Source organism: Manis pentadactyla, chromosome 1, assembly GCF_030020395.1.
Source record: "Manis pentadactyla isolate mManPen7 chromosome 1, mManPen7.hap1, whole genome shotgun sequence".
Classification (NCBI taxonomy): Eukaryota; Metazoa; Chordata; class Mammalia; order Pholidota; family Manidae; genus Manis; species Manis pentadactyla.
Window position 1 is genome coordinate 165,779,169 of NC_080019.1, and position 23,039 is coordinate 165,802,207.

At 37.4% G+C, this 23,039-nt stretch overlaps 1 protein-coding gene across 1 annotated transcript; it reads left to right on the plus strand.

Annotated features, from left to right (window-relative positions):
- The first annotated feature begins 689 nt into the window (after positions 1–689).
- On the plus strand, positions 690–23,039 carry C1H3orf85 (chromosome 1 C3orf85 homolog). The gene is made up of 4 exons (XM_057502459.1): positions 690–742; positions 843–895; positions 20,860–20,993; positions 22,393–23,039. Exons 2-4 carry the CDS (start codon positions 847–849, stop codon positions 22,480–22,482), a joined length of 273 nt encoding a protein of 90 aa, XP_057358442.1. The 5' UTR covers positions 690–742; positions 843–846; the 3' UTR covers positions 22,483–23,039.

The following is a 23,039-nucleotide window of genomic DNA, read 5'->3' on the forward strand; positions in this document are numbered from 1 at the left end:
GAGTCAAGATACAAAGCACTCCTATCACCACAAGGGTCCCTCTTATTGCTCTTTTATAACCACACTCACCTCCCCTCATCCCTCCTTAACCCTTAGCAATTACTATCTATTCTTCATTTCTATAATTTTATCATTTCAAGAATGTTATAATAATGGAATCATAGAGATATGTAGCCACTTGGGACTAGGTATTTTCACTCATAAGTCCCTTGAATTTCCTCCTAGTTGTTGTGTCTATCAATAATTTTTACTGTATTATTATTGCTGAATGGTAATCCATGGCATAGATATACTTTAATTTGTTTAACATTTGAAGGACATCTGGCTTATTTCCAGATTTTGCCTATTACTAATAAAGTTGCTATAGAATACTCTTACATACATTGTTGCATGAACAAAAGTCTTCATTTCTCTGAGATAAATAAATGCACAGTAATGTAATTGCTGGGTTGTTCTATAATTGCATGCTCAGATTTATAAAAAATTGCTCAGACTGACTGTACCATCCCTATGCCTACCATCAATGTATGAATGATTCAGTTTTTCTACCTTTATTTTTTTAGCATTACCTTAGTCTGGGTGGGTAGTAAAATTAGTAAATAAGTACATAGGCCATATAAGAGCAGCTTGTAAAAAGTCACTCCGAAAAGTCCAAAGGGTAAACAGGCAGGAGTTATATCTGAAAAAAAAAAATCTCAGTAACAGCCTCTCTCTGACTTGCCTCAGCTCATAGGGCTTTTAGGTATACAACAAGTGCTTCTTACCCCTGGAATATACCTAATATGCCCTAAAGCTTTGCCCAGTCTAAATGTAAATAAATAAATCTTTTCTTTCCAAAACAGGATCATGGCCTATAAAATGCTTCAAGTGGCCCTGTGTTCAACATTGCTTATAGGTAAGAATTTATTTCTTTTAAGTTATCATGTGTTTTATAATTATTAGATTGATAGATAACCCCTTTTGACTTTTCAAAGAAATGGACAAATGTGTTTCATTCATAGACCATTTCTAAAGTGCTGGGAAAACCAAATATTATGTCATGCTGTGGTTTTGAACGTGTTACCATTAATTGTGTGTGTGATCATTTTATCCCAATTATGTGTTAATATATGAACATATTACTACTGCTAAAAAGTCTATTTAACTGCTGCCTCCAAAGAAGTGCTCTTATGTCCTTGAACAAAGAAAATATTAAATGCCTTTTAGAAACTGTAATACGTGCATAGTACCATTATGTGGAGACCTGAAGGTATTTTGAGCGTATGAATGCATTAACCCTTAAGGCAAGCTGTAGCTCAGAGAAGTGTTGTTTTAAAGACAGATCAAGGAAGGCACCCGAGGCCAGATAATCTGCTGCCAAATCGACCCAGTAATTCAGAGGCTTGTATCTGAATTGAACTGAGAGGTCATTTGATTTTCTGGTAACCCAAACTGAAAATACTTACAAAGCTTTAAATTATTTTCACAGTTAAATCTCTAGAATGTATCAGTGTTTCTGATGAAAATGCCTAAATTAGAATAAATTTCTACTTTTCTGATAAACTTGAGACCCATGCAAAAAACCTATGCATTCTGCTTGAGACACACACACACAGGGATAGATATCTAGAATATAAATCGAGATATGTGTGTACATATAATTAGCATTTAATTCCCTAGCATATGTGTAATTTTATTAAAGAGTTTTAATAATTAATAGTATATATTGTATTTAGGATGTTTAAATAAATGACTTGGAAAATTTTAGCCAAGTTACTATTAACCAATTATCATCAAGGCATATATATATATATATATATATATATACGATCACACTCAGTTACAGCCCACATTCCAGATGAAGAATGTGAGACTGGTTCACTTTAAGTGAGTATCTGGGGGCACACAATAAATTGAAGTCATGGGCTGGTTATAATCCAGTATAATGCTTCGCCTTGGCTGCTGATCCATGCAATTGACTTTAGAGTGGGTGGCAGTGTATGACTGCGAGGCTAAAAGCACTCTATCGCTCTCTCACATTCACCTGTGAACACTGCAGGGGCAGAAATACTTGGCAAAAGGAAAACGTTCCTGCAAAACGACTTTTAGAGACTGTCTTAAGAACTAAGTTGGAATTAATTTTAACTCCAGTTGGATACTGGAGAAATAATGTCTTTCTATAAAGACAATTGGTTTGACTGACTTCACATCATAAATAGATAATTAAATAAGATGATGTCTCTGAAGTTCATGGAATAACATGTTGAGAATCAGAAGGTAAGGACAGGAATGTTGACGCTGCTGGGTGAGCCCTTCAGATCTCAGAAAGAAGTCTTTTACTGCTTATGAGCTGAGGAGACTGAAGTCTTTAGAATAAGATACATTTGTTTCACTAATAACTAGCTTAGTTGATACTGTCTAAATCATGCAGCTCCAAAATAGGAAATCATAGCTCAAATCAGTTTTCTTTCCTTTCCCCTCTGCTCTTTCATTTAAGAATGCAGGGTATTCACCTGCACTTCACTGGTGAATAAGAAAGCAACCATTTCAATTACTAAAAAAAAAAGTTTTCTCTGTTACAAATTAATTGTGTAACAAATTACCTTTATCCAGAATTTAATTTTGAGTAAGTAGGGAAAGATCTCATTATCCATTTTTCTAATGGGAATGCTGAAGCCAGAAAAGATGAAGAGCCTTACTCAAGTAATTGAATTTATGAGCAGAGTCCTCAGATTATTTTATTGATTTTTGTCAAAATAGTAATTTATACACATTGGAATTGATTTCCTGGTCAGAGTATTAGAAGTCCAGTGTCATGATTTGATTAAAAACAAAACAATACAACACAACATCACAAAAAACCCCTCCCTTTAGCATTTAGATTAAGAATTGCCTTCTCCATAATAAAACCAGCAAATATTAATACTACTATTTTAAGTCTTTATTCATTGTCATGGGCTTTCCATGTGTTATCTTCGTTCAGTTCTCATAATCACTCTCAAAACAGGTATTATGATATCCATTTTACAAAGGAAACTGAGGCTTGGAGAAGCTAAATAACTAAGTTACACAGTTAATCAATGCTCGATGTCAGATTCACACCCAAATTCTACATCCACATCTTCCAAGAACAAAACTCTTCTCTCTGCTATACAAACTGTCCCCTCTGTCACTGAAATACTAGGTATGGGATATGCAGCAAGGCACACATCAAGATCTCCTCCTGAAAAAATAATGCAGCCAATATTGCAGCCATTGGTTCAAGAAAAAGTCAGAAATTAGGGAGCTGAGAACTTTACCTGAGAAAACAGCCAAACCAGGACGTAACCATGGACCATCCATGACAGTTCCTAGTTGTGCTGAGGGCAAAGGGACATTTAGGACTTCCCTTTGACCTCAATAAGGCACTTTTAAAAATCAAACAGCCCCATTTCACATAAAGGAGAAACACGATAAATCCATATATTTGAAAAGTGTTTCCCTGAGTAAGTAAACCAGTCTTTGGAGTGGACCCATGTATGAAACAGTGTGGTGGTTCATGCCCATCACCCACACAGTATGAGTATGTCTTCTAGTTCTGGATGGGGAAAAATTCACTGCACAGTTAGTAACCAAGACCAACTGGTCTTGAAGTTTTTTATGTTGTTGTTCATTTGGTTTGTTGACAAGAGCTGTTAAACTCACCTTTTCTTCCCCATGAGCCTGTGAGGACCTCAGATCCTTCCCTCTTTGCCTTCATCTCTGCCATAGAAGGAACAGCCCTTCTCAGTCACCCCTGTCTCCTTCCAATTCCTTGAAGAGTCTGTATTTCCAGATGTAGGTTTAGTTTAGTTTATAAGATTTTGTTCTTAATTTTACTATTCACTTTGATTTGTGATTGACTGATGCTTTCAAGAAAGTGGGTAGTGAAAATACACGGGGAAATAACTTGGTTGGATAAAAAGTGTCAGGGTCTGTGACTAGATCCATTGAGCACACTGAATGTTGTGGGAAAACTATTTTCCTACCCACGTGGCATGTCTGGCCAGGGCACTAGAGGTGGGAGTTCCATCAACTCACATAGGCAGTGACCCAGATCACCTTTGAACCAAATAAAATGCTGTCTCAATGAGTTATAAACATCTCTGTCCACAAGATTAAAAACTAATAAAGGATCTACCAGTTCTAAAGGTATGTTCTGGAGAATTACATGGCCGTGTGTGGGAATGTGTATGTGGGATGCATACAGCAGGGTGTTGAGAGCAGGTTGTTTTAAAGGTTGATTGAAGTTAAACTCAAGTAATACCAGTTTGTTTACTTTTCAAAGTACTCACACATCAGCAATTGTGGCATCAATGAAGCTGAGGTTTCCAAGTTAAAAGTTCAGTTACGAAAGCATTTTATTAACAGACAGCCTAATAAAATGACAGGGATCAGCGGGCTGGTCCTCCAGGTCAGTGTCTCTTCCCTTTTTTTCCAGTTCTCTTCCATCTGCTCCCTTGCTCTCTGCCTTTTCCCCACCAGTATTTGCCCTGTTCCTTTTCATGACGTTTCAACATGTTAACTTTCTGTCTTTTGCAGCCTCCCTTATTTCATCTCTTTTTCCTCTGACTTCTTTTCTTGACTAGTGTCTTTTCCTTCTTCCTTCTTTTTCTTCTTCACATTTATTTTTCTCAAAGCAAATTTCTTTTCTCTCATTCTCTTACTAATTTTTACAGCAAAGTGAGAGAATGCGTTTAACCAAAAGAACCCTTCTATCCCCCACCATTAATTCTTGGCTCAGTAATCAAAGTTTGGAAAGAAGAAAACAACTATTTCACTATTTGTAAAGAAAATTAGTTACTTAACCCAGAGGATAAAATATTCAAGTCTACAAAATATGAAACTAAACATGAGTATTTTGATCTCTCACAAAATTATAGATTTTCTCCTACATTTAGAAACCTTTGAAAATTTCCCCATATTGCCAAGATGTCTGTACATCTCCTGACCCTCTTTTGTACTTAATTCCTAGTAATCATTTATACTTTGTTTTAGTACTTAATTTGTGTGCACACATAATCGCCTAGGCACTTATTTCATCTTTTTTTTTAAGACAAACATTTTAAGGGCAAAGACAGGCACTCAGTCAAATAAAAGTAGTAAATAATAAATGTTACTCTTTAATTGTTTATACTCAGTGCTAGATGCTTTTCTTTTGGTATCTCATACCTAAGAATTTTTGAACTTGTGACAGAACTATAGTATTTATTCTACATCTCCAGTACCAGGTACATGGTAACACTATACATGTCAGTATCGCCGGCCCCTAAAGGAAATAGCTAGTTGTGGGCCTGTCCTGTGTAAGTACCAGACATTTTTGTGTCTTCCACCCCGACTAAATCCTACCACGTTTATTTCACAGATCAACAGACATTGAAGGTAACATGAGGGAAGGAATTCACAGTCATGGCAGCCCAAGGATGACGAGCTCCTAGTGGTTGGAAAGCCCTGGTCTGTGTATCTTTTTCCTGTTTCTTAGTGAGGCTTTGAGACAGCAGACCTGTTGGATTCTCTGAGCCACCTTTTGACACGTAGCATCCCCTTTTTAGCCCGGTTTTGATCAAGTTGAAAAGTAATCCAAGGATGATTATGGAAGCAACCCATTTCCTTTATTACCGAGGAAAGCTAACTTGGAACATGAAACATAATTTTAAGATGGAAAGGGCCTGAAGGACTGGACCCAGAATTTGGCAAATTTCACATCCAATTGCAGATTGCAGAACCAGGATAGAGAGTGTGCCCTTGAGACCAGCTCACTCTCAAGAGGAAGAAAGGAGAGTTAACAGGACATGCCAAGTTATGCTTCTTGGGTTTACCAAATAATGAGGCACTGCCCTGAGGAGCAGAGTACCTAAAGGGGAAAAGAGAGGCCTGGGATAACTAAATGAGTTTCCTCAACATGGAAGAAAATAGGAATCAGTCACTAGACTCTGTTCTTTAATCCTTAAGTTTCACATTAGGCTTTCTGTTCTTTTTAGTGTATAGGTTCCCACCACAAATATCAATTTCATGATCATGTGCATAGTGTAGACCATTCAGTCATTTTTCCAGTATCAAATTTACACACTCCTTTCAACCTTCCTTGGCTGATGGCAAAATAGGGAGTCTGCATTTCTCATTACACAGCTTCTGATACTCCCATCCTGCCCACTCATCTCTATGTATACTATGAATAAATTTTTATCTGTTTCGCTTTTATTATTGGCTAGGTTTGTTTTGACTACTCTTGTACTTTTTTGTCTCTATGCTGAATTTCTCAGTATGTAAGCTCCTTGATGGTCATAGGAGCTGTGTCCACTTAGCATGTTTGATTTGCTTCCAATGATATAATACCATGCAGAGAAAGTAATTTTTGTTTAATGACCTATTTGTTATGAATACATTTCAGTTAAAAATATTAGTGCTGGAGAGACCTTAGAGATCATATGAGCCAGCCTCATTTTACAGAACAGGAAATGGAGGTGCAGGAGTAAGAAGTGGCTGGTGACCTAGTCAGTCACTGGCAGGGCCAGGATAAGACACCAAATCTCTGATCTTTCTTGGCTTGTGGAGGGAGAGCTGTGGTCATGAATGTCTCTGTACCCTGAAGTGTCTGCCTTATTTCTACTGTACAGAATTTTCTGCACATGATATTCAAGAAATATTTGGGTAGGAGAACTAAGCTTGACAGATCCTATTAAAACTAACTATGATATGGAGTGAAAGGAAGGAGGGTGTACAGGGACTTGGAAAGAAAAAGAGGAAGATTTTTTTATAGCTTATGATTATAAAGTTTAAAAAAGACATTAACCTGGGTGATAGTGCCTACATTTTTAAAAAGCCAGCCATTTGAAAACCAACATAGTAATAAAATCGAGAGGTCAGTTTTCAAACCCCAGCAGTATTACATAGGCTTACAAACACAAAACTCTGATCTTGCTCTCACTAACTTTCAAGGCTGATCAGGCAGAATGACAAAGGAAGGAGAAATTTCTCAAGCAGAGAGGATAATAGCCTGTCCTTCTGTATTACTTGCATTTTATTTCCAGGCCTGCCGCTGACTTACTATGTGACCTTGAGTGAGTCATTTCATCTCTGTGTGTCAATTTTCTCATTTGTAAAGTAGGATAATAAATACTATTTTCTGTCACTTTCATAAGTGGTGTTATTATCACAAACAGTTAATATTTATTGGATGCCTATTGGGCACATAATGCTGAGGTAGGTGCTTTGTTCTGGGTGAGAGCAGGGGGAACTGTATCACTGAAACATTTCCCATGAGCAAAAAGGACATTTACAAAAGACAGAATTATTAGAGCTTAAAATAGCATGGTTTATATTCTAAAGCATGATTTTCTGTCAAGATTTATGTGATAGCATTTTTTTCTTAGTGATTGTACCATGCACCAGGATAATCATGATGCAGAATATTGATTTTACTTTTGGATGATTCCAAGTAACACTTTCTTAAGCAATTACTGTGCTTTCATTACATAGCTATAAAATATATCCTCAACGTAATTTATTCAGAAATTTTTATTAGATATTTATGGTATTGGTCTACTTTGCCTACCCACTCTCCCTTTATTTTGAAAAACACTTCTTTTAAGACAGAAAAGTACACAATAAACATTAGTAAGTAACACCGTAATTAACAACTTTTCTTCAAAGAAAATGAAGAGAAATCTAAAAAGTCACCTATTAACACATCTCAGCTAAAACCAAAACTTCAGTGCTCGTCAGTCCTTATTAGTCAGCCCAGACCAATGAGAATTCCCCATTTTCTCCCAATCAATCCTATCATCCAATTCTGCTGTCACTTACCTGATTCAGGTCCTACTTCTCTCTCATCTGAGCCATTAGAGGAATCTCCAAGCTCATGTCTCTCACTCAGCTTCCTTTTACCCTCTGCCCTCCACACCACTGACAAAGGAGTTTTCAAAAGTGAATCTGTGAATGGATAAACAAAATGTTGGTATATAATATATAATATTATTCACCCTTAAAAAGGAATGCACTGGGGACATTTGTTACAACATGGATAAACCTTGAAGATATTATTAAGTCAGACACAAAGGGACAAATATCACATGATTCCTCTTATATGAGGAATATCGAACAAGCAAGTTCATAGAGATAGAAAGTTAAGGGTGGTTACCAAAGGCTGGAGTTCCAATAATGAAAGTTTTGTTTTTAAAGGGTACAGAATTTCTATTTGGAATGATGAAAATGTTCTGGAGATAGTGGTGATAGTTGCACAATATTGTGAAGTTATTGATGCCGCTGAATTGTATAATTAAAAATAGTTCAATGGTAAGTTTTTTTGTTATGTACATTTTATCATAATAAAACAAAAATAAATAAATCTGGTCCTATCATTTTCTTGTTCAGAAATGATAGTTATTTACAGAATAAAGTCCAAACTCCTTGGTATGACAGTAATAATCCTTCAGAATTGAGCTCCAGCTTTTCTTTCCAACCTGTTACTGACCACATCTCCTACCTTGCAATCACAGTGGCAAAGTGAGGGTCACTGAGCCCAAGCCTTACTTGCCCTCTGTTCCTCAGACTTCCAATCTCCTTCAGCCTGGAATACATGCTCTTTGTTCCTACTCCCTTCTTTCTGGCTTGGAAATGTTATATATACTTTCAAGGTCAACTCAAAACCAATTTTTCTGTTATGCCTCCATGCCAATATCAGAATTTATCCCTCCCTCTTCAAATGGTCTGGCCACAATATGTCTTCTTATAATTGTTTATGAATTCTGAATGTAATGAGAGTTCCTTAGTGCAAGGGTTACAGTGATAACCAGAACAAGGACTAGGGTGAGACAAAGGGAGGTCTTACGGTTCAAAGTTTGCATACCCCTGAGAATGAGTTTCTTCTTATATTTTATGCCCTGGGGTCCTCCCTTGCCTCATCCTAGTCTCAACTCTAAAGATTAGCAGGTTATGTTGACATTAATAGATGCTGAGAATGCATTGTGTTAGTTATCTAGTATGACATAACTAATTTCCCCAAACCTGAGCAGCTGAAGCAGTAAGTATTTATTATTTCACAGTTTCTGAAGGTCAAGAAATTGGGAGTGGCTTAGGTCAGTGATTTTGGGTCAGGATCTCTCACGAAGTTGCAGTAAAGATCTCAGTGGAGGCTGTAGTCACCTGAAGGCTTGACTAGAACAAAGGCATCAGGCTCCCAGTGGCTTTTTTATGGCTTTTGGTGGGAGGCTTCAGTTCCTTACCATGTGGGCATCTCCTCAGGGCTGCTTGAGGGTCCTCACAACATGGCAGGTGACTTCCCTTAAACAAGGGATCTAAGAGAGGGGCAAGGCAGAAGTTACATGTCTTTTTATGTCTTAGCCACAGAAATCACACACTGTCATTTTCACAGTATCCTACAGCTACACAGGTCAGACCTACTAAATGACAGAGGGGACCACACAGGATACGAAAATGGGGAGACAGTGATCTTTGGGGGCCATCTTAGAGGGTGGCTTCTGCAGACATTCTGGTTTGATTGCATTGAATTAGATTAACTAGCTGCAGGCCATTACTCCTGGCATCCTCATATCTTCTGAAGTTGACTCTTGTCTTTTATTTTTAAATCAGTAAAATTGTTAACTTCTTATTAATGGGGAATCTGTCTGAGTCACTTTTTTTCTACCATTAGTAGTACAGTGTTTTGCACCAGAAGCGGCCTAGTTAATGTATAATATCCACAGAGATTGTCATTTTTTTTTATTCAAATAACATTTTATTTATATTTTTACATGCATAAATATTTAAAATAAATTTAAGCTGTCTTGAGGACAACCTTCCATACTCTCTATATTTATCTTTACATGCATACATACATACAAGTTATATACAGATGAAACTCACTGTAAGCAATTTAAACAATATGAAAATCCATAAAGTTAAAATGTTCTGTCTCTATTCATGGCTGCTTACTTTCCATCACTGATTCTAATGACTGCTCTAGAGGTAACACCTCTTCAGTTTCCTAATTCACTTTTATATAGAAATATTAGTGCAGATCTAGACATAAGATTTCAGTTTTGCTTTTTTTTTAATGAGATTGTTCTCATTTTGCACTGTAACCTGATTGCTTATTCCAACAAGCAATGTATTTGGAGTCCTTTTCTGGATAGTTCATAGAGACTTGGCCCATTATAGTCATAGTATACAACATCATTTTTTTTTTTGAGAGGGCATCTCTCATATTTATTGATCAAATGGTTGTTAACAACAATAAAATTCTGTATAGGGGACTCAATGCACAATCATTAATCAACCCCAAGCCTAGTTCTCAACAGTCTCCAATCTTCTGAAGCATAACGAACAAGTTCTTACATGGTGAGCAAATTCTTACATAGTGAATAAGTTCTTACATGGTGAACAGTGCAAGGGCAGTCATATCACAGAAACTTTTGGTTTTGATCACACATTATAAACTATAAACAATCAGGCCAAATATGAGTATTTGTTTGATTTTTATACTTGATTTATATGTGAATCCCACATTTCTCCCTTATTATTATCATTATTATTATTATTTTTTTAAATAAAATGTTGAAGTGGTAGGTAGATGCAAGATAAAGGTAGAAAACATAGTTTAGTGCTGTAAGATGGCAAATGTAGATGATCAGGTCTGTGCCTAAAGACTAAGTATTAATCCAAGCTAGACAAGGGCAACAAAACATCCACGGATGCAGAAGATTTCTCTCAAAACAGTGGGGGTGAGGTTCTAAGCCTCCCCTCTGTTGGTCCCCAATTTCTCTCCTGATGGTCCCCCTGCGACTGTGCCTGTCTTAGGTTGTTCCTCCCTTGAGGAATCTTACCCGTCTCTGGCTAACCAGTTATCTTCCGGGGCCATACAGGGAAATGTAAAGTTGGTAAGTGAGAGAGAAGCAATATTGTTTGAAAAGGTTAGCTTTTTACTTCTTTGCAGATTTATGCCCTGTGGCTTCTATGCCCAGCATTTGTCTTGAGGTATCTTTACCACTTGGAAGAATTATGATACTCGGTAATTTCGATATGAGGCACGAATTCTACTTAAGGGTTGTAATTAGGAAGGAAGAAGAAAAGCTATAGAAGTAGCAGATGGAAGAAAACATGGGAAGATTGATTATTTCTTTGACATATCTTCTTGTAGAGTAACATAAGCATGTATAGGTTTTAAACTACTAATTATATTGTGCACATACATTAACATAATAGGAATACAGCTACATAACAAAAGCAGACCTACAATTACCAGCCACCTCCAGTGAAACCAAAAAAACCAGTTAGGCACCCTAGGCATTTGTGAAAACTTATCAATGATATGATGGATATTGTCTAACTGAATTTGAATAGTTTGAGAAAAATCAGACAAATTAAAACAACACATTCCTGGGAACTGTTCACATCCCATATGTTCTTTTAATAATAGATAGTCTATAATCTATAGTCGCAAGATTTTGGAGTGCTGCAACTTGCACTTCGCCTAATTCTTGGTTGAGCTCTGATAGTATAGATCCCGTCAAATATGTTGTTTTACTGTATGCACAGGCCAGCTTAGATATCTCCTTCTTCATTCCAATGGTAAGTCCAGGAACCAGTGGGATGAAGGCAGCTACAACTGCAACAGTGCCAGGATCTTTGTTGAAGTTTTTTGATGATCATCTTCTGGAATGACTCTTCCAGAGAATGTTGATGTTGGAAGTTCTTCTTCATATCGTATCTTAATTCTTTTTCTGGGTAGCCAAATTAGGCTTTGATCCTCTGTACAAACACAAACAAACCCTTTGCCCACATTTTGATATGCCCTTTATACCATTGTGAAGAACTTATTGGAGATCACCACACAGGAACTGCTTTTTTTTTTTTTTAAAGAGAAAGGAATATTATCAGAAAAATGTATTTCCATAGCTGATCATCTGACACCTTTTAAATGATCAACATTAAGGATATTTAAAGCATGCATTAATCATTGATTTACAGTTAGTTTTATCCTATCAGGGAGTAATCTCCCTTTTCTTTTCTTTTTTTTTTGTTCTCGTTAATCTACAATTACATGAAGAATATTATGTTTACTAGGCTCTCCCCTATACCAGGTCCTCCCAACAAACCCCTTTACAGTCACTGTCCATCGACATAGCAAAATGTTGTAGAATCACTACTTGTCTTCTCTGTGTTACACAGCACTCCCCTTTCTCCCACACCCCCCATTATGCATGCTAACCATAATACCCCCTTTCTTCTTCCCCCCCTATCCCTCCCTACCCACCCATCCTCCCCAGTCCCTTTCCCTTTGGTAAATGTTAGTCCATTCTTGGGTTCTGTGATTCTGCTGCTGTTTTGTTCCTTTAGTTTTTCCTTTGTTCTTATACTCCACAGATGAGTGAAATCATTTGGTATTTCTCTTTCTCTCCTTGGCTTATTTCACTGAGCATAATACCCTCTAGCTCCATCCATGTTGTTGCAAATGGTAGGATTTGTTTTCTTCTTATGGCTGAGTAATATTCCATTGTGTATATATACCACATCTTCTTTATCCATTCATCGACTGATGGACACTTAGGTTGCTTCCAGTTCTTGGCTATTGTAAATAGTGCTGCGATAAAAATAGGGGTGCATCTGTCTTTTTCAAACTTGAGTGCTGCGTTCTTAGGGTAAATTCCTAGGAGTGGAATTCCTGGGTCAAATGGTAAGTCTATTTTGAGTTTTTTGAGGAACCTCCATACTGCTTTCCACAATGGTTGAACTAGTTTACATTCCCACCAGCAGTGTAGGAGGGTTCCCCTTTCTCCACAACCTTGCCAACATTTGTTGTTTGTCTTTTGGATGGTAGCCATCCTTACTGGTGTGAGGTGATACCTCATTGTGGTTTTAATTTGCATTTCTCTGATAATTAGTGATGTGGAGCATGTTTTCATGTGTCTGTTGGCCATCTGTATTTCTTTTTTGGAGAACTGTCTGTTCAGTTCCTCTGCCCATTTTTTAATTAGATTACTTGTTTTTTGTTTGTTGAGGTGGGTGAGCTCCTTATATATTTTGGACATCAAGCCTTTATTGGATCTGTCATTTTCATATATATTCTCCCATACTGTAGGGATCCTTTTTGTTCTATTGATGGTGTCTTTTGCTGTACAGAAGCTTTTCAGCTTAATATAGTCCCACTTACTCATTTTTGCTGTTGTTTTCCTTGCCTGGGGAGATATGTTCAAAAAGAGGTCACTCATGTTTATGTCTAAGAGGTTTTTGCCTATGTTTTCTTCCAAGAGTTTAATGGTTTCATGACTTACATTCAGGTCTTTGATCCATTTTGAGTTTACTTTTGTATATGGGGTTAGACAATGGTCCAGTTTCATTCTCCTACATGTAGTTGTCCAGTTTTTCCAGCACCATCTGTTGAAGAGACTTTCATTTCACCATTGTATGTCCATGGCTCCTTTATCAAATATTAATTCACCATATATGTTTGGGTTAATGTCTGGAGTCTCTAATCTGTTCCACTGGTCTGTGGCTCTGTTCTTGTGCCAGTACCAAATTGTCTTGATTACTATGGCTTTGTAGTAGAGCTTGAAGTTGGGGAGTGAGATCCCCCCTACTTTATTCTTCTTTCTCAGGATTGCTTTGGCTATTCGGGTCTTTGGTGTTTCCATATGAATTTTTGAACTATTTGTTCCAGTTCGTTGAAGAATGTTGCTGGTAATTTGATAGGGATTGCATCAAATCTGTGTATTGCTTTGGGCAGGATGGCCATTTTGACGATATTAATTCTTCGTAGCCACGAGCATGGGATGAGTTTCCATTTGTTAGTGTCCCCTTTAATTTATCTTAAGAGTTACTTGTAGTTTTCAGGGTATAGGTCTTTCACTTCTTTGGTTAGATTTATTCATAGGTATTTTATTCTTTTTGATGCAATTGTGCATGGAGTTGTTTTCCTGATTTCTCTTTCTATTGGTTCATTGTTAGTATATAGGAAAGCCACAGATTTCTGTGTGTTAATTTTGTATCTTGCAACTTTGCTGTATTCCACTATCAGTTCTAGTTGTTTTGGAGTGGAGTCTTTGGGGTTTTTTTATGTACAATATCATGTCATCTGCAAATAGTGACAGTTTAAATTCTTCTTTACCAATCTGGATTCCTTGTATTTCTTTGTTTTGTCTAATTGCTGTGGCTAGGACCTCCAGTACTGTGTTGAATAACAGTGGGGATAGTGGGCATCCCTGTCTAGTTCCTGATCTCAGAGGAAAAGCTTTCAGCTTCTTGCTGTTCAGTATAATGTTGGCTGTGGTTTTATCATATATGGCCTTTATTATGTTGAGGTACTTGTCCTCTATTCCCATTTTGCTGAGAGTTTTTATCATGAATGGATGTTGAATTTTGTCGAATGCTTTTTCAGCATCTATGGAGATGATCATGTGGTTTTTGTCTTTCTTTTTGTTGATGTGGTGGATGATGTTGATGGATGTTCAAATGTTGTACCATCCCTGCATCCCTGGGATGAACCCCACTTGGTCATGGTGCATGATAGTTTTCATATATTTTTGAATTCGGTTTGCTAATATTTTATTGAGTATTTTTGCATCTACATTCATCAGAGATATTGGTCTGTTATTTTCTTTTTTGGTGGGGTCTTTTCCTGGTTTTGGTATTAGGGTGATGTTGGCTTCATAGAATGTGTTTGGGAGTACTCCCTCCTGTTCTATTTTTGGAAAACTTTAAGGAGAATAGGTATTATGTCTTCTTTGTATGTCTGATAAAATTCCGAGATAAATCCGTCTGGCCTGGGGCTTTTGTTCTTGGGTAGCTTTTTGATTACTCTTTCAATTTCTTTGCTCATAATTGGTTTGTTTAACTTTTCTGTTTCTTCCTTGGTCAGTCTTGGAAGGTTGTATTTTTCTAGGAAGTTGTCCATTTCTTCTAGGTTTTCCAGCTTATTGGCATATAGGTTTTCATAGTAGTCTTTAATAATTCTTTGTATTTCTGTGGAGTCTGTATTGATTTTTCCGTTGTCATTTCTGATTTTGTTGACATGTGTAGATTGTCTTTTTCTCTTAGTATGTCTGGCTAGAGGCTTATCTATTTTGTTTATTTTCTTGAAGGACCAGCTCTTGGTTTCATTGATTATTTCTATTGTTTTATTCTTCTCAATTTTATTTATTTATTTCTTCTCTGATCTTTATTATGTCCCTCTGTCTGCTGACCTTAGGCCTCATTTGTTCTTCTTTTTCCAGTTTCAATAATTGTGACATTAGACTATTCATTTGGGATCGTTCTTCCTTCTTCAAGTGTGCCTGTATCGCTATATACTTTCCTCTTAAGACTGCTTTCACTGCGTCCCACAGAATTTTGGGCTTTGTGTTGTTTTTGTCATTTGTTTCCATATATTCCTTGATGTCTATTTTAATTTGTTCGTTGATCCATTGATTATTTATGACCATGTTGTTAAGCCTCCATGTGTTTGTGAGCCTTTTTGTTTTCTTTGTAGAATTTATTTCTTGTTTTATACCTTTGTGGTCTGAAAAGTTGGTTGGTACAATTTCAATATTTTGGAATTTACTGAGGCTCTTTTTGTGGGCTAGTATGTGGTCTATTCTGGAGAATGTTCCATGTGCACTTGAGAAGAATGTATATCCTGTTGCTTTTGGGTGTAGAGTTCTATAGATGTCTATTAGGTCCATCTGCTCTACTGTGTTGTTCAGTGCCTCTGTGTCCTTACTTATTTTCTGCCCGGTGGATCTATCCTTTGGGGGGAGTGGTGTGTTGAAGTCTCCTAAAATGAATGCATTGCAGCCTATTTCCCCCTTTAGTTCTGTTAGTACTTGCTTCACATATGCTGGTACTCCTGTGTTGGGTGCATATATATTTAGAATGGTTATATCCTCTTGTTGGACTGAGCCTTTTATCATTATGTAGTGTCCTTCTTTACCTCTTGTTACTTTCTTTGTTTTGAAGTCTATTTTGTCTGATATTAGTATTGCAACCCCTGCTTTCTTCTCTCAGTTGTTTGCCTGAAATATGTTTTTCCATCCCTTGACTTTTAGTCTGTACATGTCTTTGGGTTTGAGGTGAGTTTCTTGTAAGCAGCATATAGATGGGTCTTGCTTTTCTATCCATTCTATTACTCTGTATTTTGATTGGTACATTAAGTCCATTTACATTTAGGGTGACTATTGAAAGATATGCACTTATTGCCATTGCAGGCTTTAAATTCGTGGTTACCAAAGGTTCAAGGTTAGCCTCTTTAGTATCTTACTGCCTAACTTAGCTCGCTTATTGAGCTGTTATATACACTGTCTGGAGATTCTTTTCTTCTCTCCCTTCTTATTCCTCCTCCCTCCATTCTTCATATGTTGGGAGTTTTGTTCTGTGCTCTTTTTAGGAGTGCTCCCATCTAGAGCAGTCCCTGTAAGATGCCCTGTAGAGGTGGTTTGTGGGAAGCAAATTCCCTCAACTTTTGCATATCTGGGAATTGTTTAATCCTGCCATCATATTTAAATGATAATCGTGCTGGATACAGTATCCTTGGTTCAAGGCCCTTCTGTTTCATTGCATTAAATATATCATGACATTCTCTTCTGGCCTGTAAGTTTTCTTTCGAGAAGTCTGTTGATAGCCTGATGGGTTTTCCTTTATAGGTGAACTTTTTATCTCTAGCTGCCTTTAAAACTCTTTCCTTGTCCTTGATCTTTGCCATTTTAATTATTATGTGTCTTGGTTTTGTCCTCCTTGGGTCCTTTCTGTTGGGAGTTCTGTGTATTTCCGTGGTCTGTTCGATTACTTCCTCCCCCAGTGTGGGGAAGTTTTCAGCAATTATTTCTTCTAAGATACTTTCCATCTCTTTTCCTCTCTCTTCTTTTTCTGGGACCCCTATAATACGGATATTGTTCCTTTTGGATTGGTCACACAGTTCTCTTAATATTGTTTCATTCCTGGAGATCCTTTTATCTCTCTCTATGTCAGCTTCTATGCATTCCTGTTCTCTGGTTTCTATTCCATCAATGGCCTCTTGCATCTTATCCATTCTTCTTATAAATCCTTCCAGAGTTTGTTTCATTTCTGTAATCTCCTTCCTGGCATCTGTGATCTCCCTCCGGACTTCATCCCTTAGCTCTTGCATATTTCTCTGCATCTCCATCAGCATGTTTATGATTTTTATTTTGAATTCTTTTTCAGGAAGACTGGTTAGGTCTGTCTCCTTCTCTGGTGTTGTCTCTGTGATCTTTGTCTGCCTGTAGTTTTGCCTTTTCATGGTGACAGGAATAGTTTGCAGAGCTGGGACGAGTGACGCCTGGAAGGACTTCCCTTCTTGTTGGTTTGTGGCCCTCCTCTCCTGGGAGAACAGCGGCCTCTAGTGGCTTGTGCTGGGCAACTGTGCGCAGACAGGGTTTCTGCTTCCTGCCCGGCTGCTATGGAGTTTATCTCTGCTGTTTCTGTGGGCAGGGCCTGCCTCGGGCAGCTGCTTCAAAATGGTGGAGCCGCGTTGGAGGGGGAGCGGCCGAGAGGCTATTTATCTCCGTGTGGGGCCTCCATGCTCCCTGCTTCCCAGAGGGTTAGAGTGCTCAGAGATCCCCAGATTCCCTGCCTCTGGACTAAGTGTCCTGGGATGCTTCCATCTGGTTTTGGGGTCCCTGTCCCTTTAAGACTTCCAAAAAGCACCCCTTCGTGAGGTGCTGGGTTCTCCCAGTTGTGGATGTGGTCTGGATGTTGTCCTGTGTCCTCTGGTCTCTATTCTAGGAAGAGTTGTCTTTGTTATATTTTCATAAATATATGTGGTTTTGGGAGGAGATTTCCACTGCTCTACTCACACTGCCATCTTGGCTCTACTCCCGAGATTTTCATTTTTAATAGGTAGCATTTAGAAATAAAACTTACTGAGTTGGTAAATTAAACTATAAATAACAGGGCTAATAACTGGAACTCTTAAAGTTCAATGCCAAGCTTGGAAAAGCATGAGATCAGGGAATGTGTAAATACTGTTTCCTTTTTTTTTTTCTATAAGTGCGGAAAACTTATTATTATTAATACTGTAACCTGAACCCAAGCATTCCTGTCTCTTAATTATAATGTAGTGCAGTAGCTCTGAAGGGAGAATTCCATCTTCCCCTCCCACTAGATGTGTGTCCTTGAACATATTATTTAACTTTTCTGTGACTTAGTATCCTTGACTGCAAAATGAACTGATTGACAGCGCAACTTAGGGTTGTTGTGAGTATTAAAGAAGGTAATTCTGGTAAAGTCTTTAGCATGATGCTCAGTAAATGTTAACTAACAATATATCATACACACACAAAAACACATAATCCATCCACATATAAATCAAGTATAAAAACCAAATGAGTATTCATATTTGAACTGACTGTTTATAGTTCATAATGCATGAGCAAAACCGAAAGTTTCTGTGATGGCTGCCCTTGTACTGTTCACTATGTAACTTATTCATTATGTAAGAATTTGTTCTCCATGTAAGAACTTGTTTGTTATGCCTCAGAAGATTGGAGACTGACGAAAATTAGGCTTGGCGTGGATTAATGATTGTGCATTGAGCATTGACTCCCCTATACAGAATTTTATTGTCGTTAACAACCATTTGATCAATAAATATGAGAGATGCCCTCACAAAAAAAAAAAAAAAAAAAAAAAAAAGGACAGACTTCCAATGTTAAAATAAATAAGTAACTGGGATGTAATGTATAGCATAAGGAATATAGTCAAGATATTGTAACAGCTTGGTAGGGTGATAGCTGGAACCTAGAATTATGTATATAAATGTTTTATCACTGTGTTGTACACTTGAAACTAATGTAATGTAATACTGTGCGTCAACTACCCTTCAATAAAAAATAATTATCTAAAAAAAAAACAAAAAACAAAAAACAAAAACACATAATCCAGTCACCTCTAACCATTGTTTACAGACATCAGTCTTATAGATTCCCAATGCTATATGCTCACATCATTCCTCTAGCAGAAAATTAAAGGTAGTGCCCTTCTCCCATTCAGCTATGCTTTATTTCATCTTTTCTGCAAAGAATAGATCAAGCATCTCCCTGACCATGAAAAGGAGTGCTATGTCTCAGGGCCCCAGTGCTCAGTAACAAGACCTTCTCCTGAAGTCCCTTAGCACAATCAAATTCTGTGTTGTCTTGCTTTATCCTGTATCCCTCATCCCCGTCCCCTGTAGAGGAGAGGTTTCATATCTTATAGTTCACTGTAAACCCGGTCCATACAGAGTATTGGTCAATAGAAGCCTATTAATGATGAAGCTGTGAAGTACCTAATGTAATGTTACTTACAATTAAATTTCATAATAAATGCTTCTTTATCACAAGCAATGAATAGATTGTACCGGTACCACAAATAGGTCAGAAGTGTGTTCTTCCTTTACATTCATTCAAGTTATAACTCTGAACCTGACTGTGTTTTATTTAGGAGTGAAAACACAATATAGACTACTAAAGTTTCAAATACTAGAAGGTCTACACTTAGAAAATTATCATTTCGGACAGACACTTCTCCAAAGAAGAAGTATAAGTGGCCAACAGGCACATGAAAAGATGCTTCACATCACTAATCATCAGGGAAATGCAAATTAAAACCACAATGAGATATTATCTCACACCAGCTAGAATGGCTACTCTCCAAAAGACAAGAAATAACAAATGCTGGAGAGAGTTGAGGGAAATAGGAAACCCCCTACACTGTTGGTGAGACTGCAAATTGGTACAACCACTGTGGAAAACAATATGCAGGTTCCTCAAAAAGCTAAAAATAGAAATACCATTTGACCCAGTAATTCCACTCCTAGGAATTTACCTGAAGAAAACAAAATCCCTGATTTAAAAAGATATATGCACCCCTATGTTTACTGCCACATTGTTTGCAGTAAAGTAACCTAAGCGTCCATCAGTAGATGAATGAGTGAAGAAGATGTGGTGCATATACTCAATGGAATATTATTCAGCCATAAAATGAAAAGAAATCCTGCCGTTTGCTACAACATGGATGAATCTAGAGGGTATTATGTCAGTGAAATAAGGCAGGTGGAGAAAGACAAATACCATATGAATTCACTTATTTGTGAAATATTAAAACAAAGCAAAACAAAAGGAATAAAACAGCGTTAGACTCATAAACACTGAGAAGTGACTACTGGTTATCAAGAGGGAGGAGAGTGTGTCGGGATGGAAGATGGGGAGAGGGACTGTTGAACCACTGTGATGTACATTTGATAAAATTTTTAAATATATACATTATCTCTTTTTTTCCTAATCCTTGAAATGAGAAGAAAATACAAAATGCAAGCCTGTTCAGTTTAAGGATGGACCTGTTAATCCATTAAAATGCAACTGAAAGATATGTTCTATTTTGGAAGGCTAAGGAAGCAAGAATAACCCTGTTGACTGTCTGGTTTGAGCCAGGTAGTTTGTAGCCACTGATTTATCCAACCCTTACAATAATATTATAATGTAGGATTTTATATATATAAATATATATCTTTACTTTGTAATTATTATATCTCTTTACCTGCAAGAAAACTAGAGCTCAGAGAAATTAAGCAAATTGCCCAAAAAAGTGATAGAGCTGGAATTTGAGTCCAGGTCTGCAGGCTCTTATACATGTATGGAAGCTCTGAAAATACTCTCCATCCACCACACAGCACTGGTTTTCATGCTGTACTATACTAGGTCACATAAGGTTGTGACAGTACAATGGTGGCAAAAGGACTAAGGAGCAGCCATCTCCCTCAGGGCATAGCTTTTCCAGGATTTCCTTCTTTTCCAGGGCCAGTCTCCCAAAAACCACAGCTGTGTCTCTTAAAGAGGAAACACTGAGATGTAAATTAATGCTCTAAAAGACGCTGTGCTCTTGGACTCTGAATTACAGGAGTGTTGGGAGCACCATTTTCGCTGGACGACTCAGCAAACCAGTTCCTACATCTCAAAAGACACATGTATTTGCAGGATTACTGGGACCCAGATCACAGTCCAAATATGTGGGGAAACATGCTGACTGATCAGGTATTTGCATTAGGAACAAATGCCCCTTCACCATCTATGCTTAACACACCTCCAGCCCACCCCATGATTTTTCCTCTTTGGCTGCCCTGAGCTATCCCTGATCTTTCCTTTCCATAGCGTGGCTTTTGTCTGGTAAACTCCAGTCTTCCTTCAAGACTCTGGTCAAATGTCCCTCCTTTCTGAAGTCTTTCCCTTCTGTCCTCCTTTCTTACAAGGCGACATTTGTCCTTCCTTATTTTCTCCTCTTTGCATGCTGTTCACACATGAATAGCTCTGTAAATGTCACACTGAAATTATTTGTCTCATGCACCCAATCTCCTTGCTTAGACTACAAAGGTGCATGTCTTATCCATTAAGGTCATTATTCTCAGGACCTAGCAGAATGACCGTTATGTAGTCAAGTCTCACTAAATTATTACATGTGGCAGTAGGTGGATGGATGGATTGCGGTCACATTTTAGTTCCCTCTAAGTTGTTCAGAATTCATTTTTCTCTGTGACAATTACCCAAGCCCTGATGTCATTCCTTGCTTGCCTTTTGTACATTTTCTTATTCACTTGTAAATCTCATTCCAAGAGAAACAAAGAAGAACACTTTATTAGCCAGTTTTATTCCATATTTACTTTTTTGCTGGAAGAAGACATTGAAATTCTGGGCCAAATGAAATTGCTGAATTATCTGAAGATTTCAATTATTCATGATTTCCCTCTTAACATTTAGCAATTTAGAAAACAAAAATGTATAACAAATTAATTAATTAATTCCTCAATGATTTGTTTGTTCTTTCTTTTCACATGCATGGGCTCTCACTATCACCAAGCTCAAGGGTTATATAAAGTCTGAAAGAATTGAATGCAATCTCTTTCCTGGACCTGGGTCCTATTCTTACTCTGTGTGGCTGAATTTTAACCAGTATACAAGGATTGGTTTGTTTCTGCTCAGTGTTTGCTGGTGAAAACCACCAGCTTGAATAATGTATCCAGTTTTATGCCTGTTTTCTCTAACAGGCATCATTTAGAGGTATTAAAGCAAGGCACTTGTTTATTTGGCAAGTTAAGTGGTACAGAAGCTGGTAGACTGTGTTTTCTTTCTGAAATATTGAAATTTTCAAGTACACTCCTGCCTATAACTGTGGGCCAATGTTGTGATCAACTAATAGACACTGTAATGAGACAAAGCTCTACCACATGGGTTCCTACAGTGATCTCACAAATATGACAAAACATTTGAGCATTGAAGTAAACAGATGACTAAAAGAGTGAAAACCAAACCTTACTTGGTACTATTCTTCCACTGTATTTCTCTCAGTCTTTTGGAAATATCCATATGATCATCAAAACAATTGATGTAATTACTTTACATACTCAGAGATCATGACTTGAGTTTCCTTTTGTTGCAGGCTCGTGAAACATGGACTAATTTGAGAACAACAGCACAGTATTATCTGGACATGAGTACCTTCACTTTTGACATGTTTACTGCCCAGTAAACGTGCTTTGCTGGCTAAATCAGGGGAGCAAAAATGATGGGATTCAACATGGAAATGTACCAAAACCATGGTCTTTGCAGACCTGGTAGCAAGTCCTGGCCATTTGCTCAATTCTTTATTACGTCTATCTCATGTGAAAGTGCATGTAGAGACCTAGAATTAGAAGTTCACAATACATGGGAGGTCTTAAAACAAGAACTTGAAAATAAAGACTGCAGTACTAACTTTTATCAGAAAGGGGCTTTTATGGGAAAAGGAAATAAAAAACAAAAAGATGGCATCATTTCTATTCCCTGTTCATGGTTTTTGTTGTCTATTGCCTCTTCTTTGGGAGAGTTAGTTTACTTTCTAATTAAAGGAAGAGGGACCTCTGAAATGGAGTTGGTTCTCTTCTCCTTTCTTATAATCCTTTTCACTTTCTGAATCCCATCTGTTTTAAGATCAACTCACATGGTGGAAAAGATCATGACTAGGAACTCACTGGAAGCCACTCACCTGTAAGTGCAAACTTCTTTATAAGTTTTGTTGAATTTGTGCAAGTTTTACATTCTAGTCCA

Coding starts and splice junctions, on each gene's coding strand:
- C1H3orf85 (XM_057502459.1), top strand. CDS start 847: ATGGCCTATAAAATGCTTCAAGTGGCCCTGTGTTCAACATTGCTTATA. Junction 896..20,859: donor GTGTTCAACATTGCTTATAG/GTAAGAATTTAT, acceptor TCTGAATTACAG/GAGTGTTGGGAGCACCATTT. Junction 20,994..22,392: donor GAAACATGCTGACTGATCAG/GTATTTGCATTA, acceptor CTTTTGTTGCAG/GCTCGTGAAACATGGACTAA.